Below are 12,603 nucleotides of genomic sequence, written 5' to 3' on the forward strand. Positions count from 1 at the left end.
CAAAAGGTACTATTTAAAACTCCAAATCGGACATTCTGTTTTAAAGTATAAATACTTGGTCACAGGATTGCTTAACCAAATATTTTTTCTTAGTGTGTAGTCCTATCTTGAATATTGCAGGGAGGAAACACTGTGTATAGTGGAATTTGCCTACCCTACTTTTAATAATGAGTAACACGGGTAAAAATATTAAGTCTGCCACTGCTCGTCCCATGACTAGGCATCAGGCTGCCACGATACAACCTCTCCCAAGCCTCACTGCCATTGACAAGATGTTGCAGAAAACAATTGGGGTAGTGGCAACAGCTATAGAAAATACAGAGAGGCGACTATCAATTACTCCTGCTATCCCCCCTCTCAAGCCTGCAGGGGATTTTTCAGGAGTCACTGCTAATCCTCCCGATTTCAGTTCTATTCTTATGTCTTCCTTTGCTGAGCTGCCTTGTGCCCAGGTTGTTCTTGACGTAAATGACACCCCAGAGGTTGCCAAATCTCCTCCACACTCTGTAGCCAGAAAGGTCCTTAAACCCTGCCCCAGATGTAAGAAACTTAAACCTGCAAAAAAATTGACCAAAAGAATCACGCCTATATCTGATACTGTACTGGTTGCCATTGGTCCTTCTCACTCCTCTGTGGGAACACCTGTATGGGTTACTCATTTCCTATCTGATTTCCAGACCCATATGGAACAGATTATTGGTTCACATTTCAAATCTTTGTCATCCAGGCTTGATAGACCAGTTTCCACGATTAACAATATAGGTCTAGGGAGAGCTCAGCCGACTAGCCCATTGGGGAATCCTGTTACCAGACTGATTCCTACCACCACTAAGTCTACTTCCAACCTTAAAACTCTGCCAGCCAGTAATAATATTCCTGTCATAACTCCTCGGGTAACTGGCTATTCTACTTCTGATACTACTTCACCTCTGTACAGGGATGTAAAAGTAGTTAGTGGAAATAACATACCAACGAGGGGGGTGTCTGAAGTGGGGGCAAAGCATCCGGACCAACAAGCCCAAGTCAGTAGAAATATTTCAGAAGAGGGGCCTCTAATTGCGCTGCCCTCCATTGGCCTCCCTCCTGAGTCTTTACCATATGTTGTGGTGCTTGCTGGGGTTCCTCCCCTAAGCCAGGGTAAAAAATGAGGACCATACTGAACTTAAAAATAAATGCATACACTGGCTTAGCTCCAACAGGCCTTTCCCCCCTAACGCCTCTGGTGAAATATTGTGTGTTAGAAGAGTAGACTGGATTGGGACTGGACCTAAAACTATTGCAGGAAATTGTGTTGGAATCAACTTTAGGCACACACGTGTTGTGGAATACATCTGCAGCGGGTTGCCCACCTGGTCTAACACTCAAATTCTCCCCCTACATTTGTCATACTTCTATCCCACCCCCTAGTTGAGAATCGGTCAGAATAGAGGTGTCCAGCATGAAGGGGGCCAGAACAACTTACCTCATAGAATTCAACAGGGGATAACAACCTGGGAGGGCTGTCAGCCGTATATCCCTCTACTTTCACTATTCCCCCAAAGAAACAGGTTGGAACAGGTGGATTGACGCCCTAAGAGGCAGAGTCCTATACCACAAACTGCTAGCAGCCTAGGCATTCAAACAGCGTTAGTGGAAGGTAATGGTGACAGTAGTACCCCTGAAAATGTAACAACACCTAAACATGTGACCACAGAGGGTGGGATGGAACTGGGGGAAAACATGCAACATGTGGGGGCCTTTGCCTCCATCGAGGAGCCGTTAAAAGGTGAGGCAAGGGAAAAGACACCAGAGCCCAAGACCCAAATGTGTAGTACTGGGCCTAACCAAAGTAAGGGTAAGCCACCAACTAATACTAGGGTAGCTGATGGAAGCATAAAAATATTGTCCTGGAATGTGGCCAGGATGAAAAATAAATTGCCCTTACCTGAGTGGGGCTCCTTTATGGCAATGCATGATATCTGCTTGATGCAGGAAACATGGGCACTGGAGGAGAATGTAAGGGCCGGCTTCGCCACTTTTGATGTCCTGGCAACAACTAGGGGCAGGGGGAGACCCTCGGGTGGCCTGTCAATATGGGTGGGCACGCACTTGGGCGTCCAAGCAGTTCAAATACCAACAAACTCTCCCGATGTCCAATGTGTATTTCTAACACTTCAAGACATGACCCAGGTGGCCATATTAAATATCTATTCAAGGCCACTTAAGAGCAGGCAAGAAACCAACACTATTGATGTACTAAAACAGTTTATACAGTCACTTGACCTCACAGTCGCCCTATTAGTCGGAGGCGATTTTAATTGTCAGTTCGAGCCCCTCGTGAGTCCAGAAATGGGAGAGATGGATGATGAGGACCAGTTCTGGCATGTTCCCGATCCCCAGATCCCTCCTGTCAGAGCATGGACCCCATTGGTCCTTCAAATTAAATCACTCACCCTTACAACGTCTCTGCGGGCGTGTAATGGGAGGCTGGAGCCATACAGACCGAGGTCAGTTACGTTCAATAGATTAGGGCAAACTTCTATCATTGATTATATAATGATGGAAGCTAGACACTGGGATAGGTTGCTGGAATTTAGGGTTCACCCAAGACACGATAGTGACCACAATGCCCTTGTTTTAACACTCAAACCTGGGAGTTTTGGGCTAACAAACCCTGCTCCCGAATCCAACGGCGCACTGCCGCCTCTTTTGATATCTAATAATAGGCGGAGGGTTAAATGGCCTTATTTTCAGGGCTCTCCCACCAAACTTGCTGAAATATACAAGATAGCTATACCGCTGCTTTCTGATATGGGGGATATAGGTAATAAGAACTTAGATCCAGACCCCCAGGGCAGAGCCTTGGAAATCCATAAGCAGTTGGTCGTCAGGTTTGCGAACGTGTTTTGCCCTGTGGGAAAAAAAAACCCCACCAGGCCAGGACACATCCCTGGTATGACGCCCCCTGCAGGGAAGCAAAAAAATACCTGATTTCTGCAATAAAAGCTGAAGATAGAATTAGTATTAGGAAATTCCGTCTGGTCTATAAAAAGGCCATTATCAGGGGAAAGAAGGACTGGGAGGACAATAGATGGGAGGAACTTAGATCCGCACTCTCACGTAAGGACTCCAAGACGTTTTGGGCTATTGTTAGCTCTGGTGTGAGCGGGGGAGAACCTGCTCCAATTCCAAATATAGCGCCCTTAGTGTGGGAAGCGCACTTCGGAGCACTCTATGCTAACTCGGATGAAGAGATTACACTCCTTCCCAATCCCGAACCCCTCCAGGAGCATAGATTGGTGGGGATGACAGTTTTGGTTCTGGGGGAAACTGTGGCGTCTCCTCTGTCGACCGTCCCAGGGCCCTGCCATGAGTATCGATTGGTGGGGCCCTTGGACGGTGAACGGAGGTAGGACTCTCTGGTTGTTGGGGATGAGTACCATCCGGAACGGCCTGTGGATATCACTCTGAAGGAGGTCGAGTCTGCAATAGTAAGACTACTACCTAACAAGGCCCCCGGCCTAGGCAAAATGCCCGTTGATTTATTTTGGTCCCAACCTAAAATATGGGCAACGTATCTGGTTGTCCTATTTAACGCAATTTTTATGGGGACGGACCTGCCAGGTACCTGGCTTGGAGCTGAGATTGTCCCTATCCATAAGAAAGGCTGTCCGTTAACCCCATCAAACTATAGGCCCATTAGTCTTATAGATACCACTCCAAAACTAATGGGCTGGATCGTCCTAGATAGAATCCAGGGGTGGATGGAGGAAAATTAGATATTGACCACACTCCAGGCCGGGTTTAGGACGGGCATTTCAACTTTGGATCAAATATTTCGGCTGCAGGTTTTATTTTGGAAAAAGGTGAGAGTGGAACGTGGCAGCCTCTATCTCATCTTTGTTGACCTGCGGGCAGCCTTCGACCTTGTTCCAAGGGAAAAGTTGTGGGAAGTTTTAGCAGACTTGGGTCTTCCGCCCTATCTATTGAACATCCTAATCAGACTCCACACTAGCAACTATGCCCAAGTCAGGTGTGGGAGGCATGGTGATTTGTCGGCACGTTTTCCTGTCTCGAAGGGTGTACGCCAGGGGTGCGTCCTGGCTCCAACGTTATTTTGTCTTTACATCAATGGTCTTGTGGACCATTTGATTGGTGTAATTGACAATGTCGCTCCCAGGCTGGCACTGGGCGGGTGCCTGCTCTGATGCGGATGACACTCTGTTGTTATCTAAAACATCATCGGGCATCCAGCACACCCTGGAAGGCTTTGCAGCATTCCGTTCTTCGTGTGGATTGGAGATAAACTTGGATAAGACCAAGTTTATGATTTTCAATCCCCCGAAGCAGACCCGTCCAAACCCCATTCTCAATGGTATTCCCTTAGAAAGAGTAAAGACTTTTGTCTACCTCGGCATCACCTTGCCGGAAAATTTTGACTGGGGTCTCCAAATTATAAATCAGCTCTCAGGCTGTCCCAAGTAATAGGGGGTATTAGCAAAGTCCATAGAACCTCAGACTTCAAACCGGCAGCACCAGTTATTGAAATATATCGACTCCAGGCTAGAACGGCCTCAACGTATGGTGCTGAACTTTGGGGCCACAAAAGTACATTTAATCTCCTGATGGTGGAGCAGGGTTTTATGAGGAGCCTCTTGGGCTTGCCACTAAGTACACCACTTATCCCTCTGCGACTTGATCTGGGGCTGGAATCAATAGAAGAGCTAGCAGCAGCATGACCTATGCTCTACTGGAAGAGACTACTTTGGTCAGTGCCCGAACTGGCTCCCTATAGAGAGGAATTCTCAGAGGTTTGGGCTCTTCTAAAAGGCAAGAATATCCCGTGGCTGCTTCACATCAGGGCTCTTAGTACCCGGATTGGTTTGCCCGAGCTCTGGGAGACCCCTGAGGTGTGTTGCCCGGAGATATCCAAATTGGAACTCGTATGTCATCTGAGGCAACAAAACTCACTAGCTCTACAGAGATCAGTTACCCTGGGAAGACTCGAGAGTTCTTCCTAGTAAAAACTGAATTGCGATCTGAGGAATTCCTAGATGTAATTTATCCACCCCTTGCGAGGAGGCTTTACATCCAGCTAAGGCATGGCAGTCTACCACTCAGGGCATTCACTTGTAAATGGGAAAAATCGGAAAATATAGCCTGTCCAGCATGTAATTATAAACGAGAAGATGTTTGCCATGTTATGTTTTTTTGCCCTGCGTATGAAATTATAAGGAAATGTTGGCTGATTCCATTATGCAGGAACCTAGTGTTCAGATATTATACTCAGGCCTGTAGGGTTTTAACGTATGATACTCACCCCCCCATCGTCTTTGCCGTATCTCGTTTTCTATTTGGCATGTGGCGTAGAAGAAAAGGTTTTGGATAATATCTGTGCTTAATTATGAATTTTATACTTTCAAGTCCTTGATAACCGTTTAGTTTAATCAATTTTTATGTCTAACATTGACATGTCTTCTATTTATTGTTTTAATGATCTGTGCTTTTCTGTATGTATTTTACTTGCACTTTTATGGTCTGCCGACCGAAACAAAGTTATCAATGAATGAATAAACAGAATTGTGAATATTTAAAGATTTATTTTCTAGTCAAAACTTAAGTTTCTCTGTCCTTTTATTCATTAGTCAAATATCAATCAGGTTGCAGAATTGGAAAACAGGAAAAACAGAATTAATACAGAACATATTATAGGTTGCATACAAAGCACTCCATAAAGGAGAGAATGAGGCATCACATGTCAGTCAGAATTCTTTAAAGAGTTCAGGAAAATATAATTCAAGAGTCAGTTTTTCAAGGCTAATCAATAATTAATAATTGGCAAAAATCTCCCATAAAGAGAAATAAATGCATAAGACAAATACATCTTTTCAAAACTAGTTAATTTGTCAAAGCATTAACTTAGAGTTTTAGCATCTAAATGTAAACTTGTTCTATCTGCTGCTCTCTCTGCCCTGGTCTGTTCATCTGTCTCTCTGTGTCTCACACAGAGAGGCTGCCCTCCCCTCACAAGACCACCGAGGAATGTGATATGCCTTGCCAACAATATGACGTACAAGGCTAGCCTATGCCTCTCTGAAAAAATAAATATGAGCAATGCCCCCCTTCCTCCCTCTGTCTCTCCTTGGACGCTATCTCCTCCCAGGCTGCACTGCTATGTTCACGTACCTAACCCATGTGATGTCTGGTCAGATCTGCTCCCTCTCCTCATCTCTCCTCTAAAAAAGACATGCCCCCTAAGAGTCATTATTTATACTCTAATTCTTGGCTGACTATACTAATAATGTTGCAGTTTCAGTAGAAACTTGCACTGTGATTGGTTAGCATAGGTGACATTCAGGTCTCATCATCCTGTTCTCATTGCACATCCAACCCATTCCGGTTCTGACAATAGCGGCTTAATGCTAAGAACAATATACATAACATGTATTAGTAAGAACATTTCTTGCAACAAAATGTATCACTCAATTTCCTGTCTCTCTTTCACATCGCACACAGGGATGGCACTTTCCCACAAACACTGGTACATTGGCACGATGACAGGAGTGTACAGTTCCTTGTGGCCTTGACCCATGTGTCTTCACTTGAGGCACTTGGCAGTTCATGCAGCTGGGACAATCTTCTGCGCATGCGTCTGTCATTCAGCACATTGCTAACAATTCTCAACCATGCTGGATTCCTAGGCAGCCATTTTATTGTGGGCCCAAAATGTATAATAAAGTAAAACAAGCACAAAAGAATATTAATTTATAAAATACAACTTTTTTAGTTTACTTCCCCCACACTAGTACCCTGTATTAGTTCTTAACTAGCAGAAGCTATTAATGTAAAGCAGCTTTTCTATCATTTGTGCACACCATTCAAAAATGTGCAATAACACGCACAAGTGCAAATTTTCAAAGTGCAAACAGTTAATACATACTCATAGCAACATGCTCTAATGTTTTAGATGGCTTTTCATGCAAAATGCATTTGCTCCACGTGTAGTGTTTGTGCATAGTTGATTAATTAATAGACAATATAAGAAAGATGTATTATGAACTGAATATGCATTGTCTAAATATGCAACAAAGCCAAAGTCTCCTGAGATGGGAACAAGGAGTGTAGATTACAAGGAAAAGGAGCTGGGAGGAGAGGACACATTCCATAGTTATCTTCAAAGCTAAAGAGGCCCCTGAAATCACAAGTTTTTCTACACTGCCAAAAACACATTTTAATTCAGCACAATTATGTGCTAATTTAAAAGTAAAAAAAAATTCTCTAAATTAAATGTACATTCTATAGTGAGGTTAAATCTAAACTAAACACATTAACATCCATGATAAATTAATTAGGCATGGTTTTAAATGAAAGCATTTGAGACTGAAAACATTTTGACCAGGCCTCATTTCATGTCGTTCATTTTGCATGCACCAAAAGTGCCACTTTAAAAAAGAATTTGACTTGTTTCATGTGCTATGTGTTTTCACTTGCACCAAAATCTAAGTGCCATTTTAAATGCAGTCTTTCTAAAAATCAAAACAGAGCGATGCTCAATCTTGAAGAAATCTAGCTCTATCACCCTACTGAGTAAGAGTAGTGGGAAAGAGAATGATACTTCAGAAGGCTGAGACAAAAAGAGAATAGTATAGCAAGTCGTAGTAGAGGAGGAGGGCGATATAGAGATGATGTAGAAAGATGTGAAGTAGAAAAAGAAGTGAAGTAAACAGAGAGACTTGGGATAGCAAGAAGGAAACAAGATAGGGAGGACAACCTAAAACTATCACAACTGCAGTGCAAGCCCTGGTTCTGTAAAGACTACTCTAAACTCAGCAGCAAGGATGGTCACTGTAGTCAAACGGCACTATCATATCGCCACTGCCCTGAAAGATCTGGAGTTGCTCCCAATTGAATCTCGCTGTCACTTCAAAACTGCTTGTCTCAGTCGCAAAGTCCTTCACACTGGTAAACCTGCATACCTGGTGACTAAACTCACCAAGGCAGGCCAACTAAGAAGCCTTAGAAGCACCAACACCTTATTCATCACCCCAAAAGACACAAACCACAAACCCTGGCTCGCTCCTTCTCGGGCAATGCCTCAAATCTGAAACTCCCTGGATCCAGTAGATCTCATGATCAACCCATCCTTTATGACCTTTAAGAGACCACTAAAGGATTTCCTTCTCAATCGGCACCTTAACCCTCTGGACAGTACATCATAGCTCATTTTAGCTATCTCTACTCTGCTCAATGTATAGATTGTTGTGTTTCTATCTACATTAATCTGGATGCAACGCCTAACTCTATTTTTTACTTCTGGTTATGCTGTCTGATATTATTGCCCATGTAATGTTCTAAAGCAGTCTGGTACCTTCGGATCTTGCCAGCGCTATATAAAACTCTCTATATAAATATTTCAATGTTAACCTATGGAGCTAATCTATAATGGGAAAACAAAATTGGTAGCTCTTCCCACACCAGAGCTTATAAAACATAATTTAAAATGTCCCTGCATAATGTTTCATGGCACCCCAACCCCTGGGGCACCAGAGGAGACCTTAGGAGTGCCTTATATGTAAAATAAGGTAGAATACTTTGATAGGACCTGAACCACCAAAGTCTTGCATGATTGCGAGTATGCATGTAATTTACTTTTAAAGACAGTCTACAAAGCAGGGCTGACTTTAAAAATGACAGCAGCCACACAGCGGTGCACACTCCAGTGTGGGAAATATACTAGGCCTCTAAACCCCTGCCCTATTATATACTAGGGACTTAAAGGTAGTTTGAATTCCCCCGCCCTAATATTGACTTTCAGGGTCTGTCATTGCCAATTGTGTTTATACCTAATTGAGCACTGGCCCTGTTTTGCAGAGCCCAGGGCAGTCAGTCAGTTACCACCAGTATCAGCCAAAATCACGGGGGTGAACATGGTAAAAAAAAAGGATGACTTTCTCGCAAAAATATACCTACTAATGGAATAGATGGGGCTCAGAAATGTTCTTATAGGTCTTGAGTGGCAGGGTATAATTTGGCCGGAAATAGAATGGATGTTAGGCTGCTTTTCTAAACTGTTTTCCTTCAGTCACTCATGATTAAGGGCAACCTAGGTGGTAGCAGGGAAAAACTTGTAATCCATTACCCTTTAACCTGTTGCCCCGCCCTTCCTGGGACAGAAATCTGGAGAAACAAAACTTTGTGTTGGCACAGTTGGTAAACCTAAATTGCTTCACTAGGGGTAGTATATGAAAACTTTACACATCCCTTAATATATTATGCTAATGCATGGGTATCCGTTACATTTCTATAGAAGGTTTTGATTCCCTTTAGGTTAACACTGTGAATGTTTGTGTGTTAAAGTTATTGAATATTTCATGGCCACAGACTTTACCAAAGTTCAATTTTGTGATGGTTGGATTATTAAAGGGGTCTGAAAGATCCAGTTGATCAATGATTTCTCCAAACCATACAAAAAAGTTACAGATGTAAGCACTAATGGGCAGAGATGCCTCATTGCATGGCCAATTAGAATCATTCCATATCCAGATTTCAATGAAGATTCTAAACAGAATTATAAGCATGGGGCAAACTTTCTTGGGTAAGGGGCTTGCTTCCATAAAGGCTATATAGTTTAGTAGCGTGTGTCTTCTTTTAATGTGTGACATATTCTAGTTGTTGTGCTGATGTCGTATGTCGCAATATTGAGGTCATTAATATTCACCAATAACAATATTGAGTCGACTATATCAACTACCATTATAATGATGAGGTAAGCATATATAGGGAAGTATAGATTTACTGTTCCTAACTCCACATCTACTTACTATGCTGATATAGAGAAAGGTAATATAGGAGAGTTAATGTTTTGTAGGTTGATATATTTCCACCACAATATTGCAACCCACACCCTAACAGGAGATGGGGCCTCACCCTGTGTCAATATAGTTGAGTTCACAAAACCAAACATTAAAAAGGCTCAAGTTTTCTTGGACATTCTAGATGTGTAGATAGCTATCATCTCCGTTCCTAAAATGGTTTGACCACAGAATGTAGAAATTTACTGACTTTCGTTTTTTTGCTCGTTTTATTACAGTCACCGATGATTTCTAGGGCTAACTAATAATCTACAATTTACGTTAAATTACAGCTGAATTTAACCTGTCTGTCCGGCAAGACGTACATGGGACCTGGAGAAGTTCAGTCGTTCTTCCGTGCTCCTACTCACCCGTACATTATACACCGCATAGCGTCATATGGCTAATGAATGGGTTGATGATATTAACAAGAGATAACACCAGAGACCACAGAGGCCGGCTCAACCTCCCATGGGAGAGTGAAGGGGGCGATGTCTCTCTCACTATCAGGAGCCTCCAGATTGACGACGGTGGACAGTACTCCTGTGAAGTGTCCCTGATGTTGAATGGAACCAATGACTTGCTGAAAAAGGAGGCATTGTTTAACCTGGATGTAACCAAAGGTAAGAAAGTAACAATATGCACATCTTTTCTTGGTGTTCTCAAACTGTTATCCAGGGTCGAACTTGTCTGAGGGCATTTTGGCATGGTGAGCAAAAGAACAATCGATTTAACCCAGATCTCTTGACCGGGGGTGAATGTTTGATTTGCTCTGCATTCTGTCCATCGTAGTGTGTCTTTTGCTATTGGGCAATTGGGCTGTGCCCGAGGGCCTGGCCTGACAGGTCATGGGGGGTTCTTTTATTTTGCCTCCTTATGGCCTGTATTCAGTCTTGGCTTCTCTTGTAAATCAGTAGTAGGGCGGGATAAAAATTAAACAATGACTTACCTGCCGGCTAGCTGGTTGGCCGCTGCCTCTCTTGCGTCCTCTTCATTGCTTTTGTTGCAACAGGAAGCAGGATAAGCTCCCCTAAGCCAATCACATTGCTGCAATAAAGCATTGTGATTGGTCTGAGTTCCTTGGTTCGGCGCCCAGATGGGGAATTGAAGCCTGGGCATTTCCTCCACCCAGGCTGTAATGCATTCTGTGTGGAGAACATTCATGCACCCTTAGGAGGGTGTAACACTCCTCCCCCCTGAGCAGCCCAGCCTCACTCCACAAAACTGTCCCAGCACAGAAAAAGAAAATGATAATAACATTGCGTTATCATTTTTTTTTGTGCTGGAAGGCAGTGAGGCTACGCTTCTCCGCCTAACGGATGAGCCGCCCCTGCCTGTTTCATCTTCTGATGGGCTTGAATCTTACCATTGATTTCTCTGATATTAAGACAAACATTCCATGTATCAAGCTCAAATCCATGCAGTCTCCCACACCTTGAAAAACACTTTTTACAGCGTGGCTTTACAATTTCAAAACTGCCCCAATTTACAAACATGGGACACTTTTTAAGCTTTCAGATTTGCTAATGGGGGGGGGGGTCACTTTTATTTTGGTGCCCGGGCCCATTCTCTGTCTCCGTCTGACATTGCTGTACTTATAGTGTAAGCACTATTGAAGGCAGTATAGTCAGCGAGCACATGGCCCTGGTTTAATCTTGACTTCCATGGTACCGTAAGACAAAGGCTTCTAGACACCAGCACACAGTTTTTATACCAGGATCTCCCGTATGATTCAAAACAGTTTATTAAAACACCAACCAAATTTAGTCGGACCTGTGGCTTATGCATATTCTTATAAAAAACAAAAGAGGGAGGGAGAGAAACAGTGGATTCAGTCTCCCTGAGCGTTATAAGTTAACAAAATGGAATCCACTTGAGGGGTGGTGGTGGTCCCTACTGTGGTGGGGAGCACTCAGTGTTGTTTAAATACCCCTCACACACCAACAGGCCCATTGGTGTCATGCTTCATCATTGGGGTCTTCGCACCCCTCTACGGGATGCGGCGTGCTACGACCAACAACTACGTGGGAGCCCTTCCTGTGGACTATGTGTGGATGTGTGTGGGGTTCTGAATGTGAGTGGTGGAGTGGTGAAAGTGATATCTTAAAAAATACCTGGCTCGTGGGGAAAAAATACTTTAATTAAGCCCCGGGCTGGTATTGTTAAAAACAAGGGTGCAGTGTGAGGTTACTTGTGTATAATAATGTACATTAACCTCTTTTTAGTGCGTCGACATGAACCTGTTTCAGAGTGTGAAACTCCTTCTTCAGGACGGGAAATGCACAAATTCCCCACCTTACTCACATGAATGTATATATAAAAGTGTATTATACAAAAATAGTGAACTATAGGTGTTTATGTACCTAAAATGTAGTTTAACACGTAGTCTCTGCGCCCAGTTGGCGTATTTATCACGACCTGGAGGGAGAGAAGTACATAATCAATACCTTTCTCATTATGCATTCGTAAATGTGATGTAGGTTTTAGTGACCTTAAGGACAAAGAACATGCATATATATAGGGTTGTAGATTTCCTCCAAAGATCATACACCCTGTGAATAAAAGTGACAAAAAGGACATGGACACACATGTAAACACAGACATAACACACATGTTTGGATTGCTGTTGGTTCCAAAAATTCTTTCAAGTATGGGGATAAAAAGGTATTATGGCAGTAATTGTCTTACTTAGTGTTTTTGGTTACAATGCCTCATGAGCCTTTAGCGTATTTTTGGGGGTTCCATCATGCTTGGTTCAGCAATCTGTAGGAAT

At 43.2% G+C, this 12,603-nt stretch overlaps 1 protein-coding gene across 1 annotated transcript in view; it reads left to right on the top strand.

Moving 5' to 3' along the window:
* Nucleotides 1-212: 212 nt before the first annotated feature.
* Nucleotides 213-12,603, top strand: part of LOC144751948 (uncharacterized) — a 90,694-nt gene continuing 78,303 nt past the window's right edge. The window contains exons 1-2 of the mRNA XM_078639911.1: nucleotides 213-540; nucleotides 10,124-10,453. Coding sequence (XP_078496037.1) covers nucleotides 213-540; nucleotides 10,124-10,453 — 658 coding nt within the window. The remainder of the gene's footprint in view (nucleotides 541-10,123; nucleotides 10,454-12,603) is intronic.

This window comes from Lissotriton helveticus, chromosome 4_2 (genome assembly GCF_964261635.1).
Source record: "Lissotriton helveticus chromosome 4_2, aLisHel1.1, whole genome shotgun sequence".
Taxonomy (NCBI): domain Eukaryota; kingdom Metazoa; phylum Chordata; class Amphibia; order Caudata; family Salamandridae; genus Lissotriton; species Lissotriton helveticus.